A 23,826-nucleotide genomic window follows, 5' to 3' on the forward strand; every position below is an offset into this window, starting at 1 on the left:
AGAACAATAGTACTCAGTGGGGATGTGGTGGATTTTGCCCTCCAGGGGACATTTGGCAATGTCTGGAGACATTTTTGTTTGTCACAGTTTGGGGGGTGCTACCACATCTAGTCATCTAGTCCATAGAGGGCCCAGGGATATATCTGAAAAGCCTACAATGCACAGGACAGCCCCATACAACAAAGTTATTTGGCCCAAAATGGCAATAGTGTCAAGGCTGAGAAACCCCACACTAGACTCTGAAGACCTGGACCTCATTCCCTTTGTCTTCTGGTACATGAGGGCTGTACATGGTACAGGGTAGTTCTCAATAAATACGTGTTGCCAGTGGTTGCCATGCCACATTGTGTATATGTAAAGCTAAAGACCCCCTTTAGCTTTGCTTATACAACAGTAATAAAACTCATCTGAAACGCAATTTGAGATTAAAAACTATATAAAACCACAGCAATTTTCAGAAACCTGCTTTTTCTCTGCCTAAGCTGATCTGTTAATAGACATGTAGTCGACTCTCAGCTAAAATAATCACTAACTCAGCTGTAGCTTGTTCTGTGGCTACTGTTTTTCTAAACTCCTTAATATATAGGATATAGCCAGATTCTCCTCAGGAATTCAAATGATGAAGGAATGAATTTAAACATAACTTTTCTCTGTATCTTCCTCTATTCCCCCAAAGGAAGGGGTCTCAGGATCATCCTTCATTCATTCACTTGACAATATTTTTTCAGTGCTTAGTGTATGCCAGGCAATATTTTAAGTTCTGTAGTTATAATTGTACACAAAACAGACACAGTCTGCCCTTGAATATTTACTCTCAACTACAGGGGGAGAAGTTATTTTTGCATATACTTTTTGAATATTATAAATTCTATGAAAAAATATAAACAAGATTAGAAAATTGAGGGATTAGGGTATGAGGGTAGGGGCTATTATCTCAGACTAAATTTTCAGAGAATTGTCTTTGAGAAGATATTTTAAAAAGAAGTGGGGAAGCAAATAATGGAGATGTCTGGGGGTATTCCAGACCAGCAAGTGCAAAGGCCCTGGGAAGTGCTTGGTGTGTTCGAAGAGCAACATGGAGGCACTGTGCCATGAATTCGGAGGAGAGCGCTAGCAATGAGCCCCCAGGGAGGACAGGGGCTAGGTCACTAGAGAATTAATGAACTCCTCTTTTATTCTAAATAAGATGTGAAGCCATTAGGATGATGAGCAGAGGGATGTCATGACCTCACTAAAGTTTTGAGAGAGTCACTCTGTCTGCTGTGTGGAGATGACATTATCACAAGGGTGGAGGCCAGAAGAACAGTTTGGGGATGATGGCAATAATCCAAGAAAGGGCTGATGATGCATCTAAGGAAAAGGTGGTAGAGATGGTGAGAGGTGTAAGCTAAGCAGTTGGAGGAATGGAGTAGTCATTTACTGAGACAGAGCATCCTGGGTGAGCAGCAAGTTTAGGAAGGCAACTAAAGAGCTCAGCTTTGAACAAGTTAAAGTTGAAATGTTTATAAAACATCCAAGTGAAAATTCTAGGAAGGCAGTGGCACACAGTGGATGATGCTGCAGGGAGTCTCACTAATTAACTGGGGAGTCAGTCCACCCTGGAAATAACTGTTTTGGAATGGCCCACATATAGACCATGGGGTTGAGTAAAAATCATCTAGGGCGAATGTAGGAAACAAAGAGGTCCAAGGATTAAACCTTGAGACATTTGAGGAGATGAGGACAAAAAGCGAAAGAGAGAAAAAAGCAATAATGGGTTGGGAAGGAGGAGAACCTAGAGAGTGTGGTGTCCCAGAAGCCCCCTGCTTCAGGAAGGATTACCAGGCAGTCTGGGGACCCCATTGAGGTTTATGGTCATGAACTTCAAATGAGACTTGTTTCTAAATGACTGGAGAAAAACTAGCCACATTTAGCTACTGGGATATGAGCATGAAGAGATGAAAAGTTGAATTAAAAAAAAATAGATTCAGGGGGTACATGTGCTTGTGTGTTTCATGGATATTACATGCATAATGGCTGGGGATTGGGCTTCTAGTATACTTATCACCTAAATATTGGACATTTTACCCAGTAGGTAATTTTTCAACCTTCAAACATCCCCCATTTTAGAGTGCTCACGGTCTATTTTCTCCATCTTTATGTCCATGTGTACCCTTCCTTTAACCCCCACTTATACATAAGAACATGCAATATTTGATTTTGTGCTTCTCTGTTAGTTAACTTAGGATAATGGCCTACAACTCCATCCATGTTGCTGCAAATGACATGATTTAATTCTTTCTTATGTCTGCATAGTATTTCATGGTGTATACGTACATTTTCTTTATTTAATCAACCATTAGTGGAGACTTAGGGTGATTTCATGACTTTGCTATCACACATAGTGATGCAATCAACATATGACTGTAGTTGTCTTTTTTATATAATGATTTATGTTCCTTTGGGTAGATACCCCGTAGTAGAATTGCTCGGTCAAATGGCAGTTCTCTTTTTACTTCTTTGAGATATCTCCATACTGTTTTCCATGGAGCTTGATCTTATTTACATTCCCACCAATAGTATATGAGTATTCCTTTTTCTCTACATCCTGGCCAACATCTCTCGCTTTTTGACTTTTTAATTACAGTCATTTTGACTGGTGTAAGATGGCACCTTAGTAAGATTTTACTTTACATTTCTCTGAATATTAGTGATACTGAGAATTTTTTTCATGTGTTTGTTGGCTACTTGTACATCTTCTTTTGAGAAATGTCTGTTCATGCCTTTTCCCAATTTTTAATGGGGTGGTTTGTTGTATTCTTGTTGAGTTATTTGAGTTCCTTGTAGATTTTAAACATTAGTCTTTAGAGGCGTAATTTCTAAATACTTCTCCCATTCTGTAGGTTGTCTGTTTTTTCTGTTATTTATTTTGCTGTGCAGAAGCTCTTTAGTTTAAGTCCCCCCCTTTTTTTTATTCTTGTTTTTGTTGTATTTGCTTTTTGGGTCTTCATTATAAATTCTTTGCCTAGGCTGATGCGCAAAAGAGTTTTTCCCTGGTTTTCTTCCAGGAGTTTTATGGTTTTATGGTTTCAGGTCTTACATGTAGGTCCTTGATCCATCTTGAGTTAATATTTGTATGGGGTGAGATAGAGGTTCAGTTTCATTCTTCTGCATATTGCTAGCCAGTTTTCTCAGCACTGTTTTCCCCCATTGTTTAGTTGTGTCCACTTTGGAAGGTCACATGGTTGTGGGTATGTGGCTTTATTACTACTATTCTCTTCCATTGATCTGTATGTCTATTTTTGTACCAGTACCATGCTGTTTTAGTTACTATAGCCTTGTAGTGTAAGTTGAAGTCAGGCAATGTGATGCCTCTGGATTTGTTCCTTTTGCTTAGAAATGCTTTGGCCTTGGCTATTTGGGCTTTTTTGGGGCAGGGTTCCATATGAACTTCAGGATTGGTTTCTCTGATTCTGTGAAAAATGACATTGGAAATTTGATAGGAGTTGCATTGAATTTTAGATTGCTTTGGGTAATGGGTGATTTTAACAATATTAATTCTTTCAACCCATGAGCATGGAAATTTTTTTCATTTATTTGTGTTGTCTACAATTTATCCCATCAGTGTTTTACACTTCTCCTTGTAGAGATCTTTCACCTCCTCCATTAGCTGTATTCCTAGGTATTTTATTTTATTTTATTTTGGGGGCTATGTAAATGGGATTGAGTTCTTAATTCGGTTTGCAGCTTGAATGTTATTGGTGTATAGAAATGCTACTGATTTTTGTACATTGATTTTGTATCCTGAAACTTTGCTGAAGTCGGCAATCAGTCTAGGATTCTCCTACAGGAATCTCTAGGGTTTTCTACGTATGTGTTCATGTCATCAGTAAAGAGAGATAATTTGATTTTCTCTTTTCCAATTTGAATGCCTTTTGTTTCCTTCTCTTGCCTGATAGCTCTGGCTAGGACTTCCTGGAGAGCTGAATTTAACCAGCATCAACTTTTAACCGGGATCAAGATTTCCTTATAATTGGAGGGTGGAAGGCCAAGGGATTATATAAAAGGAAGTGATTATAAGGATTGGACTATGGATACTATATAAGAAGAAATGGGAGGTCATGGGAGGTCAGTGATTTGAAGAATCAAAAAATTATTAAACTATTAATATCATCCCTTCAGAAACTTAGTAGGATAATGCAGCTCAAGCTGTATCTGAATATGTTCTGTGCCTGTGTGGAAAGACTAGGTATTAAAAGGTAGGAAATGAACAGAACACCAAAAAATAATATAGCAGTTTTAGAGTCATATTTGAAATACTTTGCATTTATATAATACTCTCATGTTTTTCAAATCACTTTCAAAGATCTGTTTCTTATTTTATATTCTCAAATATATTATGGCCAGAGATAACAGCTTTATCAAAGTCTCAGAAGAGTACTAGAAGTCTTAAAAGAATCAAGTTATTGGCCGGGCACGGTGGCTCACGCCTGTAATCCTAGCACTTTGGGAGGCCGAGGCGGGCGGATCACAAGGTCAGGAGATCGAGACCACAGTGAAACCCTGTCTCTACTAAAAATACAAAAAATTAGCTGGGCACGGTGGTGGGCGCCTGTAGTCCCAGCTACTCAGGAGGCTGAGGCAGGAGAATGGCGTGAACCCAGGAGGCGGAGCTTGCAGTGAGCTGAGATCCGGCCACTGCACTCCAGCCCGGGCGACAGAGCGAGACTCTGTCTCCAAAAAAAAAAAAGAATCAAGTTGTTATTAGCCATTTTCTACATTATAAAACATTTTAATGCTTATAAAACACTTAAAGTATCCAGTTATCACTTGAAATAAAGTTATACTATTGTATGTTTAGCTAAATATGGTTTCTTATGCAATTATTTATCTTTTCCTTTCAAAATTAATAAATTAGTTTTTCAACAAACCCCATAAATAGTTAATGTCACCACAGAAATGTGTACTATTCATTAAATTCAGATAATAGTAGTGATAGTATCACATTTAACATTTCTACAGAGATTCATGGAATGGGTCTTAAACTGTTGAACCTGGGTATCTTACAGATTTGGTTTTTTCCTCAGATAAAGCTTTGTCAGGTAGATTAAATCATGTAGTTCTGGCCATAAGGGAGACTCTACAGAATCCTTTAGTTACCCACAAAGGAACCATACTATGAAAAGTCACTAGCCTTATTCTCTGGATTTCCCCAGCTTCGTACCTTTGCCCACTCTTCACTCTATTCCTTTCACCTAAAATGCTCATTCCCTCCTATTCTGTTTTGTTTTAATAAACTCTACCTGCCCTAAGGAAGATTCAGAGTGCATATCCTGTAGGACATTTTTTTAAATTCCCCTCATGTTAAATGAAGTTCTCCTTCTACTTAGATTGCTTTATGTCACTATTTTTTCTCTGCACATACCATTTTGTTCTGGTTATCTGAGCATATGTTGTCTTATTTACTAAATAAGCTTCCAGGCAACAAGCTTCTATGTAGCTATAGAAAGCTCCTAGATGAATTTTTGCATAAAAGATACTTTTGAACAAAGCTCTGTTAATTAAATTAGATGTACCAAGAACCAACACAGGTTAGGGAACCTGAAGAAGGACAGCCAGTAAGAGACCTCTTCCAGAGGAGGGGACCCAGGGGCAGGGCTGTTACTGCCTCTCCTCAGGAACTCCAGGCAGTTCTCAAAAAGTCCTTGGGAAGCAATTAGGTTTGAGAATTGAGTTTCCTTCCTTCAATCACTGCTCTCAAAAGGCTCTAGTCCTGAAAGATTGTCTTTATTTCAAACTCTCAAACAGAGAAGGCTCTAGAAGCCTTTCTGACTTCCTCAGGAGTCAGTAATGCCAGTATAAATAAGGTGTAACTCAGAGTGGTACAGAGGATTGGTGGGAAATGCTTGTTGTTTTACAAGAGATTTTAATTTAGTAACCTGTAACTCTATGATTATTGGTGGTAGTATTATTACCAACCTGGCATGCTTTACTACTAAATTTATTTGGGTATTTTCTTACACTGTCTCCTAAATTGGAGTCTCAAGGCCACCTTCTCCCAGTACTCTCCTTCTCCTCATACTCGCCTCCCCTCTGACTTCTTCCCTTCCTCACACTCACCCTTCTCTCCCTGTGCACGTGCACATGGTGATACAGCTCACCTCAAATAAAGGAAGTGGCTTGGCTTCAGGATCCCCCCTTTCTTCTCACCTCTCTTTTAGCAACTGGGGTCCCGAAGTTACTGACACTGTTTCTGGTTATCTTCTATGCTTCACCATTTCCAGTATCCTCCTTTGCTTCTATCCAAATTTGATTTCATTCCATCAGGACCTTGTTCTCAGCTTCCTATTGTAGTAACTAGCTCTCTAACAAATGAATACGAAGTTTTCTGATGAGTGGTAGCATATTAATTTTTTTAAAAGTTTAAAAGTTAGCCACCTCTTATTATTATTTACTTGACAACACTTACTCATTTTTACTCTGGTCATCAAAATATAATACTTGAAAAATTTTATGTAGGCCAAAATAGTAACTCAACACTTAGCCAATTTCCTGACACATAGGTAGACTAACTCAATCAAAATATTTATTGAATGAATGAATGAAAGAATGAATGTGTGTTCAAATAGTGACTGTGCTTAGCTTCCTAGTGGGATAAAATAAAAGCAAGATATTGATGCAAGAAATATTTTTAAACAAACGAAATTTGCAGTATCCTGGTTTACCTTCCTTATAAATGTCCAGCTAGGCCTACTCCCACATTCCAAGAAGACAAAACAGATACCCCACCTAGTTACCACTCGCACTTTTGTGATAATTATTTCTACCAACAGAGATTTGTCGTTACCATTTATTTTAAAAAGGTTGAATTGGATTTACAACTTCTTGCTCTAGATGAGATGCAAGAAAGAAGAAATCTGGTGACCCTCCACTGTTCCCCAGCTACTCTCATGCTCTTCTTCATCTCCCTGTCTAGTCATTACCACCATCACTCCTAAGCCTCAGAGACACCTCTAACATTTTAGAGAAACCAAGGAAAAGAAATGTGCGGTTACAGTAGCTGCCTAAGTCTCCTTTTATAGCAAACTATTCTTGAAACTTAAGAGAAAAGGAGGAAATCTGAAGAGTACTTTTTCACACAAATTATCTCCCGACTTTTTGTGTCTTCTCTCACACATACACATACAGATTTGGTCTGAAGAAAGGCTTAAGAAAGCCATCTTCTCGTAGCATTGGGGAAAAACAAAATAAAGAATCGTTTAGTTGTCTAGAACTCTGTTAAATTTGTCCTGATGTATATGAAACCCCGATTGATTTGCTGTCTTGGCATGATGCCAGAGAGCTACAGGAGCCATGGTGATGGTACTCAGACCTTCAATGCTCACACAACCCCCTCCCACTTTTTTTAAGGCTGAAAAGATGAAGAGAAAATAAGGGAAATGGTGCAAAGCCAGTAAAATTATCCATCTGCAAAAATTAAAAAAAAAAAAAAAAAGACTTTTGCATCACTGGAAACTGAGGCTTCCCAAATTTTAAAAGGCGTACACCTGCAAATGCTTCTGTTCATCTTGTCTGCCAAGAATTAACAATCTTCAGTCTTGTTCTGAATGTCCGACCTTTCTATCCCGCTTGAAACAGATGCTATTTCCATGCCAGTCACAACCACCTGTTGCCACCATGTGTCGTATTGAATCACATATATGTAATGCCATTCCACCATCTTTTCTCCATCCCTCATTTTACCCAAGCATGTAGTATGCTATTATTCTGCTACTGTATACACTTTGTATACATTTCTGTTCTTCCTTGCAAGATTGTGAATGCTTCGGCCACTCCAATCGATGCAGTTATATCGATCTGCTAAATACAGTCATTTGCGTGAGCTGTAAACACAACACTAGAGGGCAGCACTGTGAGTTATGCAGGCTGGGCTACTTCAGAAATGCTTCTGCACAACTGGACGATGAGAATGTGTGCATAGGTCAGTTCCATTACAATTTCAGCTATTGTTCTGTGCCTTTTGAGCTACGGGGAGATATTTAGGGTGGAGAGGCTGGTGATATGCACCGTGGTCGAACCAGAATGAACCTTCTCAATGGAGCCAATATCCTTGTGGTGGACTTAAATTTTACTTGTATTGGTTGAAATCATAGTTGGGGGATATACTTTGAATCCTTATGTTGTTGCTTTAAATATGATGATCTCAGAAATCATGTTAAAGAAATTAAGAATTTTCTTTCTTTCTTCCTGTTTTTTGTTTTCGTATGAAATTTTAAAACCTGATGATTCTGAACTGATCTTATAGCCTTAAATTATACATTCAACTTTCAAAATAGAAACTCATTATACAGGATTTAATTATAGATATGAAAAAGTGGGGTGCAGACTCTTGCATATAATTGGCGATCAGTGAGTATTGATAGATTGAAAATGTTGCTATTTGAAATTGAAAATAACTAGCAACTGGAAATGTAAAAGTTTGTCTGACTTCTTCATCCATAGCAATGAAATTCCATTTATTGAATTTTCCTACAGCTCCCAAAAAGGAGGAGTAGTTTCTCAAAAATATTCTAGGCAGTTAATTATCTTAGCCCTGGAAAACTGCGTCCACAGAGGCACCTGAGCACTTTCCCTTTCCTCCCCACCAATGACTACTGCTCTTGGCATCTAGGGAGGACCAGGCGCCTTTCCCACCCAGAAAATCTACCTTTTACGTAGTGAAACCTGTCTTTAAGAATGTGGGGATGCCAATGGAAAAATAAGAAACAATAAATGGAATTTCACTTCATAATTCACGCTTAAGCAGTGCATATATTTGAAATGCTGAAAAATATATGTGTAGCCATTATCACACTAGTAGGTAGCTATATAGGCACCCAATTTTAAAGGTAGACTTTTTCACATTGAGGTACGTTCAATAGGATACACAAGCTGAAAAATGACAAGCAATCTTTTTATCAAGAAAAGAAATCCAATCCATATTTCTGTGACCATTGTCCTCTGATTGGATCGTCAAGATCCGAGTGTCACAAAAAATAGCTGCAGAGTTGTTTTTAATCAAATTGGGCCAAATATATATGATACTGTTGGTGTCTACAGTACTTTCTATATTTCAGAGCACCTCCTTATTTATTTTTTGTCAATTAGGAGAGAAAGTACTGGACTTAGAGGCCAGAAAGCTAGTCTCAAATTTCAGTTTGCTATCTCATAGTTGTGTGCCATAGGTAAGTCATTTGAGCCTTCTAGTTGGGTGAGGATCAAATGGGATGCACAGGAAACGCTTAGTCAGCTGTGAACCGACTTGTAGATGTTTTGTTTTGTTTTTACTTAATCCTCATTAACAAAACAGTGGGGTAAGTATTACACTAATTATTTCCCCTATCTTGTCATTGAGAAGAGTAAGGCAGATTGACCCAAATCTTACAGCAAAGGGTTTCTGACTTCAAAGCTTAAACACTTTCTCTCAACCACTGACACAATTAGCAAAGCTAAGCTTGTCAAACTTTTACTTATGGTATGCGTTTTGAATAACAGCAGCAATTCCACCCTGAGTTTATGAACAGAAGTTCAATTGTCTTCATAACACTTGGGTTACAAAGACTTGAGAATATTAATAAAAACCAAAAGACATGTAGTTGTCTAAATTTTGAATGCAGAGTACATTTTACTGAATGTCATTTGTAAAAATATATAAATGTCATGCTATAAATAGGTAAACAACAAAAAAGCTAAAATAAATAGGAACACGGGATTAAAAACCTAGCCATTTTTACAAAATACGTAAGATTAAAATGTTTTATAATATTTAATATTATTTTGAATCAATCTAATAAAGGCCTTAGAAGGAAAGATTTTATTCTATAAAATTTCTCTTATCAGGTAACTTAACAATATCACAGTATATTTTATTTAGAGTGTTTTATTATTAGGAAATTTGGCCTTTTTTCCAGTTCTGAGGTAAACTGTGAACTCCAAATCTGCTTCTTTCTATCTGGTTTTAAGAGGTATAGTTCAGTTGTGAATCCTTATTTGATTATCCGCAGACTAGAAAACAGTCCATTCAGCGTCTGCCTTTTAAATCACATAAACTAAGAAGAAGAAATATGAAAAACAATAGCAATTTTGTATTTATTTTTACTTTTAAAAATCAAGAAGAGTTTTCTTCTCCATTTCTAGAAAGCTTATTAATTAAAATTATAAACTTTTGGAAAATTCCATTTTATTGAGCTAAACCTGTTTCTATTTAGGATTTTATACTTGAAACCGAACGAAGTACTTGGTGAACACAAAGGGATGCATTCTTAAGTACTATTCAAGTTAGCTACATTAGGCCAGACGCAATGGCTCATGCCTGTAATTCCAGCACTTTAGAAGGCCTGGGCAGGTGGATCACTTAAGGTCAGGAGTTTGAGACCAACCTGGCACACATGGTGAAACCACATCTCTACTGAAAGAAATAAAAAATGAGCTGAGTGTGGTGGCCTGTGCCTGTAATCCCAGCTACTCAGAAGACTGAGGCAGGAGAATCATTTGAATTCGAGAGATGGAGGTTGCAGTGAGCTGAGAACAGCGCCACTGCACTCCAGCCTGGGCTACAGAGTGAGACTCCATCTCAAGAAATAAAATAAAATAAAAGGTAATATTAGCTACATTATTCCCTCACCCACCCTAATTTCCTAAATTATTGCCCTTTTCTAAAGGAGAAAATTGTGTTTAAAGAATGAATTGAAAAATCTGGCTAGCTGATAGGTACTAAGGTCTATCTTTTATCTGTAGTGCTTATATGCATACATGATTTAATAACAATTTCCTTAAAAAGCTGTAGATTTCACTTACCCTGCTTGAGGCTCTGAGGGCAGTGATACTGGGACTGCCTGTGCACAATGGTGGAATTTGCCCTTTCAGGGCCTTTGGAAGCCTGTGGCTCCATTGCTAAGGTTTGCCCTATGAGACAGCATGTACCTATTTGCTATTCCCACAATTAAGATTCCTAAAGGGCTTGAGGCAGGACTGAGTATTAAATTTGAAAGGATACATCAGAAGTAATTGAGAGTTAATTTTAATACCATTTTGTATAGCAAGCACTAATGAAAATGAAGGGATATTTACCCCATTCACTTTCACAGAATAAGGCACTAATCTTGGAAACTTTGAACTTCATCTAAGTCTTGTCTACATTAAAAATAAAAAACAGAACCCTTTGCCAATTCTTTAACAACTGACAATAAAATTCACCACCCTTGCTGTGAAGGAACAATTCATATCTTTGACAAAATGTAGGCTCTGTGTGATGAAATAGATGTTGTAAAATACTTGCATCATTTTATATTATGGCAAATATAAAATGCAACAGGGTATTCCATGTTGCCACTGTGATTGCTGCTTCGTAATTACTGGTGAATTTGCCCATTTCTTGTACAAATTCCAAACACAACCATGTCTCCAAAGATACATGTAATTACCCTGTGATGACGCAGCAATTACATGAAGATGACATCCTTGCGTGCTTCTGTTTCATGTAAACTTGAGCATTAAGCAGGAAGCTAGAGGATATATGGTTTGTGACCTTGAGTAATCACTGTTAATATTCCTGCTAACAAGCTTTGCATCACAATGAAACAGAGTTCAGCTGCTGCTGCTAAACATTTCTTAAAATTATGATGTATTATTTTTAATTCCCCTTTGAAACCCATGATCAGGTAATCAGAGGTACCTTTAATAGAATAAGGTGAACATAAGACACTTTTAATACCTATAAATCAATTCTAGCATAACTTTTAAATCAAGTCCCCCCAGGTATTTGATGTTGCTTTGTAATCTAACAGTCCTGCATGTTCTTCCTAATTTCATGGAATAAAATATGATCCTCCAAAGCTCTTTGCATTACTCCAGCATCCACCATTGACCATCATTCCATAAATGATACTTTTTTAAAACTGAATTATTTGTTATATAAGGTGAAGAGAAGGTCACACCCCTTCTTGTCCTTTATTTTCATGACTGCAAAACATTATACTTACCCACATTTTCCTATGACAATGACTGGGAATATATTATAGTTTAAATGTTCTACTGTTTTGTTTAATTTTGTTTACATGTTTTGCCTCTAAAACCTTATATTAATGAATGGTCATCGGCTAATTGACTGGAGGAGTATGTGAATTAACGTTGGCCAGATGTAACTCCGCTTACTGCCTTACAAAATGTTGGTGATTCATTGTCAACTTACACACTTTAAATAGTGAAAAAAATTACAGTTTCGATATTGGTACAAATTTATAATGTACCTGTGTACAGACAAACATTAAAAGCTTTCACAAAATTAGTATTTTAAAATATTTTTAATCAGCTTCCATATACACATGCATATTAAAATAGAAAATGTTAATTTAAAACAAAACTCTAGTTGTTAAGTACAAACTAAGCCAGGCAAGGAGAGAGCATTTTAGAGTTTATTAAGTTTTATTTTTACCTACATATATAACTATTCATCATATAAATGTTTGTTTTATAAGAATGCTGAACTCGAAACCTGACTTAATTAGCATAAAATAAATCATAATTCTAAGGTACTCCACATTTATTTGAAGAATATCTAATTAGTGTCTGTGACACAAACTTAGAGTCAAACCCCTGGATCCATCTATAAGGCTAAACCCTGAATCCCCATAGCAAATCTAATATGCTAAACTTGATTATATTAAACTAAATTTTCAAGACTTCTCTTGGTTAATTGGACGGTATAGTTTGTTTGGTTTTTAGTGAGGGAACTGCTTAATGTACCCATTTTTAAATAATGGAAACTGAGAGGCACAATAACTTCCCCAAAATTATTAGAAGAGTAATGAGGAAAGGAACTTTAGCACACACTACCCAAAAGCTGCAAGCTACCTGCACTATCTTTCCAGCTAATAGAAACCTAAAGGATATCCATTTCTGGTTCAAGCTTTAAGCAAGATGGAGCTTCAGAAGTAAAAATATCCTATATAAGAATATGTGAGGAATCAAGAAAACACTCTATTCACCTTTTATTTTGCAAAGCTATATTGTCCTGCCAGCAGACATTATAATGAAAAATATACATCTTAAATTATAACTATGTTGAAATTTATTTGCTATTACTAAGTTTATTTTTCTTTCATGATTGTTAATCTGGGCTGCATAAAAGCTGCACTAATATGCCTAGCAAATACAACATCTAAAGGCTCATCACAAAATGGTATATATGTGAATAAGTTAAGGTGCTGTCCCAAATCATAAAGTAAAACTACCTTTGAATGAGCAAAGTGCATTCATATTGTACTTTTAAAATGTTCAGCAGTTCTCAAATACTGAGTGCAATGGCTAAGCCCATTTGAATAATTTAAAACACATTTTACACTGATGGCATATTGATTTATCCCTGATATACAAACTTCTCATGGTATTTACTAAACCATCTAAAAATATCCTAACAAATGGAATCTCCATTACGATCTGTTACCAGTGAAAAGCATGTCTTATTTCCTTGGAAGTTTTCAGTTGATTTCCTCTTATATCATAAAAACGATATCATGGAAGGCTAAGCAAATAAACAAATGATCGTGAAATAGCCATATTTGCCAAAGCATTTCATTCATGGACATCTTTCTTTAAGTAAGTGATGCATTTAAGTACATGACGCTCCTGTGTTGATAACCTATCAGCCATGCAGACTTGTCTCCAGCCTGTGTGTTGTCTTGTTTCTACAGAGTGTTATTGTAACCCTTTGGGCTCAATCCATGATCGTTGTAATGGCTCAGGATTTTGTGAGTGTAAGACTGGAACAACAGGGCCTAAGTGTGATGAGTGTCTGCCGGGAAATTCCTGGCACTACGGCTGTCAACGTAAGTAACTCTGGGAGCTGCCCTCTGCCTGCTGCAGCATGGCTGATTCTGCTTGGCTAGGCCGGTGTGTGCAGCTTCTCAGAGCAGAAAAAGATCCAAACCTCTGACAAGTTTTAAACGCTACTTAATGCTGCGGCCAATGTATGGGAGAGCAATCCATCAGCTGTCCAGTTTACTTTTTTGAAGCCCATCTTCATCCCCTCAGTTAGCTGTAGCAACTTATATTGAAATATTGTATGGAGATCCATATACCCGGCCAGACCATAAATTAAGTGGCACAATAGGGACCCAGCTTGGAAATCCTCACCGCAGAATGAAGGGTGATGTGCATGTGGTTAATATATTTCTTGAAGTGAAAGTTACCCTGGAGCTCCAGAGTTCATAAATTAAATGATATCTACATAACTTATTACTACCCTTGCTATCATTCCCATCACTGAATCTTAACTGAAAACCTAAAGGTAATAAATCTAAGGAATGTTTAAATGTGGGGTAAAATAAATGACAAAAAACAATATTGATTTTAAACCTCTGAGGTTAGGCACTATGCGGGGAGCTGTGGACAAATGTCATTTGGTTCAGCCTCATTTCTCTTGAGATTACCAGGTCTTCAAAGCTTGTCAAGGCAGGTGGCATGTCAGTGTGTACAAGGAACATGAATTTTAAAATCAAGGCAGAAGGTTCCTTCTGTCGTTTATAACCTTTTCTGCTTTTGAATTCTGAACTAACTTTCCATGTCATCTATACATAGGTAGTTTGCTAATATTAAAGAACCATAAGACATATCCTGTGTAACAGTGTGGTTCAATAGAAAATCAAGCAAGCCACATATGGAATTTGAGATGCTTTCATTTTCCACATTAAAAAAAAAAAAGAAATAAGAGAAATTAATTCTAATAACTATTATATTTAGCTCAAATTATATAAGATACTATTTTTCAACATATAACTACTATCAAAATTATTAAGGCTATATTTTTCATGCTTTTTATTGTCTTTGAAGTCAGATGTGCATTTTATGCTTGCAGAAAATGTCAGTTAGGGCTGGCCATATTGTAAGGCTTAATAGCCGCATGTGTCTACCATATTGGACAGCACAGCCCTGGAGTTATTTTTGCTTACTTTTCACTTGAAACAAATGTCAGCATGCAGGAATCATCTAAAGCTAATTTCTATAGAAAACTATATATTATTTATATAATGCAGTAGTAATAGCAACTTTTATATTCTATAAAATAAATTCTGTATGATGAATTCTATAATAATAACTATGTAGCTCCAATTTCTATAGAATATTATAGAATGTTCTATCTGTTACTTATGGAATACATAGTTATCTGGCAGCCATACTTCTAAGTAATGTAAATCTAAAATGAAATGCCATGGGCAGCAATGAGTTCTGGCAATAAGGTGAAATTTTGGCATTGAGCAGGCCAAGGTTAGAATGGGATCCAGGAACTGGGGACTAAGTTCTCCAGCCTTGCTGGAGAGGAACACTGAAAGACAGTCAAATAGTCAGAAGTCAGGCTGCACACCTGCACATAAGGCCTAGATAAAGCTATGGTTTAAAAGTCTTGCGTGCTGTTGTTTTCCAGAAAGTGCTAGTCGTTAGTGTCTGGGAGAGTTGGTGGATCCCAGCAACCACGTGAAGTGTCAGGGCTCAAAGGGAAGCTATCAATCATGGCACAGCTAGACCTCAAGGCCTAGAGCAGGCCAATAGTCAGGAGAGGAGAAGGGCAATAGGCAAAGGAAAAATCAAAACCAGCACCAAGACTCAAGGCATAAAGAGTAAGGAGACTTTGTAATTAAGACACACTTCTCAAAGAGAAGATCTCAAATAAAGCTCCTGAGGAAGCAGGACTTAAAGAATGGGTTGCTGGAGTGTCAGCGTAAGACTTGGGAGAGGAAAATAAATAAATCCTGCTTTGGGAAAATGCATCTCAAAATGGACCTAACCCAATTTTTCTATATTAATTATTGGAGTAATATAAAAGATATGATATTGTCACCAACGTTTCCCTTCTGGAATCAAAAGACTGAATTTAAGCCTTACCCTACCACATGCAAATCATAAAACCCTCTGTGCCTCAGTTCCAGAACCTCACATATTTGTTGTGTGGATCACTGAGATGATGAGAGGAAATGCATTTATTCTTTTGAGTATGTGTTGAGTACCTACCATGACTCAGGCACTGGGCTCACGGTAGGGCACAGAAGGATGAAAAGAGGGAGCTACTGAGGACATGTGGACATGGAATTCACCTCCGAGTGAGAGACCTAACAATTATGATAGAAGGTAATCAGAGCTCAATAAGAGGAATGTATATGTTATTTATTGGTGAAGTCCAACATGGGGAGTAAGGCTTCCCAGAGAAGTGACATGTAGTTAAGCACTAAAGGATCAGTGGAGCTTTCCAGGATAGGAATCTTGCTTGGGTAAAGGTGACTGAGATAACACACTGTGTTCCAGAACGTGTGTGTGTGTGTATGTGTGTGTGTGTGTGAGCATGCATATATGTTGAGAGTAAAGGGAGATGTTAAACAGCATCCAGATTATATGGTTTCATGAATCCCAAACTAAGACATTTTATGTTGTCAGGGAGGAAAATGGGAATCACCATATGAAGAAGATATGCGTTCCATCATATGGTTTTAAGCAGAGAAATGAAAGGAACAGATTTGTTTTTAAAAAGATTATTCTAGCTCCTAAGTAAAGAAAGGAATGGAATGGGTTGAAATTAGATTTGATATATAAATTTAACATCATCCAAACACACCTTTGAGAACATAGGAGATTTTTCTCACTCTGAAATCTTTCTTCCTTCTCTTAGACCCTCCCACCTAGGGCTGGTATTCTATGTTAAAATATAGAAATTCTTCTGTCAGTTAGTAAATGGCTACTTCACCAAGATTCTGAAGTGCCTTCCCCTGGGATCTCTTGGGCTGTCACCAAGGATCAGCAATAATGGGGTAACGCGTGTCACAGTAGCATGCCACTAGCACCTGCTCCAGGATTATAGTTGACGTACATTCTGATTAGTTGGTGCTGGAAGGTTGATATGTATTTTTTTTTTCATTTGGTTCCTGTCCTCACACACATGAATGCACTCAAAAATGCCCCTCAAGTGCATCCCTGTCTCCTTTTCCCCTCTCCCACTGCTCACCTCGACTTCCACTTGCCCTGAGTTGAACCCATCCTTGGATTTGGCCACAGTATTAGTAGAAGAGCTATTAACCTGGCAACACGAAATCAACGCCAAGCAGAAAACCAGTGGGAGAGTAGGGCTGACAGTGGTATTGCAGTGATGAGCTGAAAGTAAGCAGACATTTAGGTAGGCATTGCCAGGGAGGCAGTAGGAGATATCAAGAAGAGTCCAAGGGATCCAGGCCCAAGGTTCCAGTCCTCCCAGAGGATTGTCAAAAGGAGCCATGTGTAACTGTGATCCAAAAGGACTTGGGTTTGGGAACAGAAGATTTAAGAAAGGGATTCAGCAACTGACACTCTTGCCTATATTCTGTGGATAGAAAAAGTGAATATGCTTGAGTAGACTCTGGATTCATACAGACCAGGGTCTGAATTCCATCTCCACTTCTTATGACCTGCAAGACTAAGAGGAAATTACTTGGACCGTCTAAGCCTGGTGTTTCATCTAAAATGGGGTAATAATACGACCTAATACATATAGTAATTGTGAAGGTTCAAATACAATAATGAATGTGAACCTCATAGTACATAGTAAGCACTCAATTATTATTACTACTTCCAAGCACGTGTTGATATGCCACAGAACTAGACAAGAATTCATGTTCAAAAGCTTTCATGCAATGTTACTGCAGAACTTGCAGCAAATTCAGCCACTATTGAAGAATCAAACTGTTGACCTGGGGGCTTCTAAAAAGCCTCCTGGTTAGAGCAAGACTGATTCAAGAGAGTGAAGCAAAGCTGACCCCAAAGCAATTATGGGGTTTGAGCTGGGAACATTTTAAAAACTCCAGGCTCACCAGCAAACTTTCTGCTTGAAAGGCCACCAGTTATGTACTGTGTAAATGTAGGCAAGTCTCTCTGAATTAAAAGGTGAAACACTTATAAACCACTAGAATGAATGGTCTTTAGACAGCACAGAACGAATAACCTAGGAAAGAAAACAGAAATAATAAGATTTTAAGGAGGCCTGGCAGAATCAAAATTAGTGTTGAGGCTTGCCCAATAGAAAAATGAGACATTGGAAAGAAAGAAAAAAAGTTTTAAATGACCCTTTTGATATCAGAGAAGAGGCAATAGCTAGGTTCCAGAGAATAAAATTGAACCTTCTACATAGGAAGCAGCATTCCATGCTTTATATAAAATATGAAGGGTTAACATGTATTGGGAAGTAACTAAATAGTTGTTATCAGCACCAAAGAAACTGGACGTAAAGGAGATTTGTGACTTTTCAGTTTGGGAGAGTGGAAATAGCCACTTGTAGAATGAATGTGACTGGTGAGAAGATATGTTGTCTTCCTGGAGGATGTATGTAAGACACATGGGAATATCCTGCAGCGTTTATTAAAGCCACCAATTGTTAACTTGAGTGAATACTAACGGTACTTTCAGAAGAAGTCATAGTCTGCTTATTTAAGTGAAAGTCATAAGATTTGGTGATTATCAGTTAAATGTTATGATTTTGGAAGATACCAGAGCTGTAGGAAATAAAAACCAAAGTACCATAGCAAGGGGAAGACAGACCACATCCTTCTCTCACCACTAGTGGGAAAGGCTTTCCATTTTTAAGGAACCATGTGAATAGATTGGGTCCACACATGTAATCTCGGATAATCTCTCCTTTTCAAGATCTTTAATGTAATCACATCTATAAAGTCTCTTTTGCCAGGTGAGGTAAGAGGTTCTGGGGATTAGGATGTAGACATCTTTCAGAACACATTATATTGTGCTTATCATAATAATAATCAAGAATGTCAACATTTCATGCCAGAGATAAATGTGCAGGTGTTATGAAGACGGAATGCAACTCATGCTTGGGATAAAGATATGCAATGGTAAAACATATTCAAAGGAAATACATAAAATGATTTGAGAGGAGTAATGTCTGTCAAGCAGGTATAGATGTGCATTGTGCATTACAAGGTAGAGATAGTGAAATATGTTTCAGTCAAGACCAAGGACTGTATAAAAAAGGTATTGTGAGAGCATATTATTGAAGACCACTAGACTATTTAGAGGATACATTGTTCAGAGGAAAATTAGAAAATTTAAGTATTCTATCTTCCAAAATGGGGGAATTCAAATATCAGGAGTTCTGCTAAAAGATTTGTTCTGGTAAAACTGTTGACTTGCATTAATGAAAATTTCTTTAAGAGTGGAAGAAGCACTCTGGGGAACTACCACTTATTGGTACCATGGAGAAGGCATTGTCACATAAGGGAGCAAACACTATTAAAAATCTAAGAGGTATTGTTTTAAACATTAAGAAAAATTCAAAATATTCCTGGGGGAGAAAGGTAGGATGTTAGACCTCTTTAAAAATTGGTGTGCACATAAACACATACACATACAAATAATCACTTTTATTAAAAATAAAAGCATAAATTCCCAATAGACTACCTAGAAAAAAATGAGAGATTTCTACATTAACCAACTTGACTATCAAAGACTCTTTCTTCTGAGGTTTTGATGGACATTATTTCAGTCCCTACACTGTGTTACAAATTTAGGCTAAATAATTTGCAAAAATGCAGATGGCATAGGGCTGTGTTGACATAGTTCAAATGACAAAAATGTAAAGATGTTAGCTTACATTAAAGCTCAATTTTAGACAACAGTATATTATATAAGTGGCAAAGGAGCAAACAATTTCAGTCTGAACAAAGATCAAAGGAGGTTGTAGTCCCACTAAAACATAAACTGAGCAGCCCACATCAAGGGGCCAGTCCTTGGAAACAGCTTTCTAGCATTGCAGACAGTGATGTAAGAGAGTCCCTTCTTTGATGAAAGTTTTTTCATATGAAACAGCATTGAAGCAGCTTGATCACATATGTTACAGATGTCAGCCAGTGTTTGGAGGGCTAACAAGTAGATGTGGTTCAGGAAGATAGAACAGGGACCATGACTAATGGAGATGGGTTTCAATTTAGCATTTTCCAACAGTTAGACTTTCTAGGTGTCTGAGAATATAGTCGGTGCATTGAGTAATGACAACTTCCCCAGACTCTGGAGAAGTTCCAATAGAAGCTGAACAGGCTCCTATCAGCGATGCTTTCTGGAAAGTTTGGCTTAAATGAGAAGTTGAGAGAAAACTCCTTAGGGCTTCTTCAACTTTCCAGCTTTAACGTCAGACCACACTCATGCAGCAGAGGGGAGGCATCGTAAAGGTACCCACCTCAGTTGCTAGTAAGAACCACAGTTTGATCACTTGGCTGTCCTCTACACTCTAATCTTTCTTAACCCACAGATCTCAGACTCTCATACTTCCCACTAACCATATTCTCAGTCCTCACTTCTGGTTTCCAAAAATCAGAAACTAGAGACTTAAATAATTCCTTTTATTCTAGGGATTAATTGGTTCCTATCAAATTCTTCTATTACTATAGTCCAGGAGGTTTTCTTTTTCCTCTTTTTTTTTTTTTTTTTCTTTTTTTGTTTTTGGAGGGGATTAACTACCACAGTCCTGACAACTTGTGATCATGAAGGTATTAAGATGATGCTTCCAATTGCCTCTGTTAGATGAAGATTATACCTCCCTGGACAAATACCTTGGGCCTAACTTGTAATTTTTCAATTGCTTCTAGTTGCTGTCTCTTCCTATTTGTCGTGTTACATTAAAATGTCCAGTTCACATTTCACCGGTTGACCTCACACTTTGAATTAATTGACAGGCAGCATGTTGCTTAAACAAGGATTTGTCTGTGATGCTGCAGAGCATCTGTAGTTGCTAGACATATGATTTCCCTCATTTGGCCCTCGCATCTCTATCAATCTCTATCGCTACAAGTTGGTCTCATCAATAAAATGAATGGCATCACTGAATCCAAGTTTTTAATTTCCTTAGTTTCATTAGTTTCCAATAGCACCTTGAACACAGCATCGTTTCCCTTGCTAAGCACCACATACATAAGGGTGATGAAAAATAAATACTCAGAGCAAGGCACTTGATGTTACTGTGGTACAACTCCTAAGGGTGGGAAGGAAGTGCTCTTTAAACAGAACCAGTAGGAGCCTCCCAGAGGCAATTTAAAAAGGAAAATGTTAGGAAGACAGAAGATAGAAAGTGGCAATTTGCAGGAATTACAAATAAGCTGGTAGTACTCCTGGGGGCAAAAAAGGATCATTTTGTCTGCTAGAAGAGCAAACCCCAGGGTTGCCCCCAGTTGTGAAATTTCTCTTGATTCAGCAGGAAGATGCCACACCACTCAGTCTTCCTAATAGCCATTGCATCCAGATGCAGTTCTTATTTTCCCTTGATTCTTAATGTAAATTTAATTTGGGATTGTTCGCAAAAGCCCACAGACCTCTAAAACATCCGGGACCTGATGCTACCTCTAAGCATGGAGAGTCAGGGCTTCTGCTATGGAAAGGACTTTAACTCTTTACACGCTAATGCCTGCATTCAGAGCAAACACAAAAGGCATATACTGATGGAGCTGGCTTGAAAGCAGTGAGTTGTTCTGAATGTACTCCACAGTAGCATCATATCCTAAATACATTCAAAACCCACAGCTCCTGAATTGCTGAAGCTTAGCCTAGGGCAAATGCAGACAGTGGACATACCAGATAGCAATTCCAGGCACTCGCTGGCATTCTGAGGCTTGCCTACTATTTGGCCATCCTGTGCTCAGCTCAGAAAGGGGCCCCCACTTTGACCTGGGTGGGCAACTTTTCCTATTTACTTGACAATCTATGTTAATTTCCCCCTTCATTTAAAGAGAAAATGGAGAAGGACGTGTATGCCCAAACTCCACCATTTCACACCAGAGAACCACCGAAGCTTGACAGTAAAAGGTGTGTGAAATGCTGGTGCTCATGGAAAAATGCAGGCACAGTTTTATCTGTTAGTAGCTGAGAATCAAAGCAACAGCCTGATCCTACTTGATAATAAGATGATAAGAAGGCCAAGTGGTAATACAATATGTGAAGCTCTCTTCTTACATAAGCACATAAATGGAGTTTCACCTTGGGCCATTCTTTACACACTAATGAGTGTATGTGTGAGTGAGTGTGAGAAAAAAATTTCAAAATTTTCTAAAGCTACATATATAAAGATAGTGTCTAAATGTGAAAATCAGCCCAATTGCAAAAGGGCCATCCTACTTGAAACTTGCAGAATAAATATTTCAGTTAAGCAAGGGCAAGTTCTCAGCCCCAAGCGGAACAGAATCCTGGGGAAGAGGAGTCACAGATAGACTATGATGAGAGGGTTCTTGAAAACTAAATTCTAGGACTCAATACAATGAGGTGAAAAGGAGCCTTAGATTTGGAGTCGGGGTCTTATTCTGGGTGTAACTCCACCACCTCTCCAAAGAATGTTTGCTCAAACATCAGCCTTTGAATTTCCTTCTGTGAAATCCTAGAGAGAGCTTGGATATTGCAAGGTTCCTTCTTGGTCTGAAATTCTGTAATCCTGAAATCTTACAAATGGTCCCATCAGTTTACGTATAGACTTACTTCTGGTAAAGAATTATTATTTTAAAATAATAAAAAGTGTTACTTATTGAGCCCTTTGTATGTGTCGGGAACGTTATCTCATTCCACAGGAGATTATTTTCCTTATTTTATAGATGACAAAACTGAGGTTTAAAGAGGTTAATTCCATCAACTCAAATACCTGTTAAGTGGCACACCAGTCACTAGTGAATATTTATTGTTAATCAAATGGCATTTTATAGGATTTTGTCACTTTTACTTTGCAGATGGAGACAGAAGCTTTGATAATTTACTCCAGGGGTCAGCAAATTCATTTTGTAATGGGCCAGATGGCAACAATTTTAGGCCCTGTAGGCCATACAGTCTCTGTCACAGCTACTCAACTCTGCTATTTTACTGCCATAGAGGATGCTAAAATGAAACAGTGTAGCTATGTTCCTGTAAAACTTTTTTTATGGACGCTGAAATTTGAATTTCATGCAATTTTCATGTGTCAAGAAATATTCTTCTTTTGATTTTGTTTCAATCATTTAAAAAAGGTAAAAACCATCCTTAGTTCCTAGACCATCGTACACAGGAAGCAGGCTGCATTGGGCTTGCAGATCACAGTTTGATTTATTCCAAACTCAAACAGCAATTCAAGATGAAGAAACAGAGGACCTGTTAAATAAAGAATGTGAAGCAGAAGGCAGGAAAAAACATAAAAGAAACATACATTTCATTAAAATGTGTCCTCTGGCTTGACATGGGTATCACAGGGAGTTAAACTAACTGGTTCTTATTTATAAGGCCCTAACTGATCTTAAGAAAAATGTTAGGGTTCCCAGAAACGTGAGGGCTTTGACCATATAATTTCCAGGACAAGATCATAGACATAGTCAGTGCCATCTGTTTAAAGGCTTGAAGAGCCAGCCGAGCCAATTTAGCATCAATTTAGTACAATCAGCATCTAATGAAAGAGAAGTCAGGGTGGCCATAATATGATCAGGATTGCTCATGTTGGTGTAAGGAATCATTCGGTTGTATTCTGCAGGAACAACCCGTCACCTTGAATATCAGCAAAAAACTCTATTTAGAGACAATTACAGTAATAATATCAGGTTATAATACCATGTTCACAGAAAAAAATACATACAGAACATGTTCAGAATGTAGGTTTTTACTGTTGCCTTTTAATATTGGAGACAATTATTCTGAACACAGTGCATGACAGTGCTGTGAATGTGAACCCCTACCATTTCTGCCCAACTCTCTTTTCAGTGTGATTGAGCCCATTGAACCCAAGAGATTCTGGATTACCCACAGGAATAATGTCATAACCCACCACTGTTAAAATGCATATAT

The 23,826-nt window shown here is 37.7% G+C and overlaps 1 protein-coding gene across 11 annotated transcripts in view; it reads left to right on the top strand.

Moving 5' to 3' along the window:
- The window catches only part of NTNG1 (netrin G1), a 354,788-nt gene that overhangs the window by 291,227 nt on the left and 39,735 nt on the right, over nucleotides 1-23,826 (top strand). For 3 of the 11 annotated variants that reach the window (XM_030937002.1, XM_030937001.1, XM_030937003.1), the window contains exons 6-7: nucleotides 7,793-7,960; nucleotides 13,710-13,844. The exons of 6 other annotated variants lie outside the window; for them this stretch is intronic. In XM_030937002.1, the coding sequence (XP_030792862.1) occupies nucleotides 7,793-7,960; nucleotides 13,710-13,844 (303 nt within the window). The remainder of the gene's footprint in view (nucleotides 1-7,792; nucleotides 7,961-13,709; nucleotides 13,845-23,826) is intronic. 2 more of the 11 variants (XM_030937004.1, XM_030937005.1) reach the window with 1 other exon arrangement.

The sequence above is a fragment of the Rhinopithecus roxellana genome, chromosome 8, assembly GCF_007565055.1.
Source record: "Rhinopithecus roxellana isolate Shanxi Qingling chromosome 8, ASM756505v1, whole genome shotgun sequence".
NCBI classification, from domain to species: domain Eukaryota; kingdom Metazoa; phylum Chordata; class Mammalia; order Primates; family Cercopithecidae; genus Rhinopithecus; species Rhinopithecus roxellana.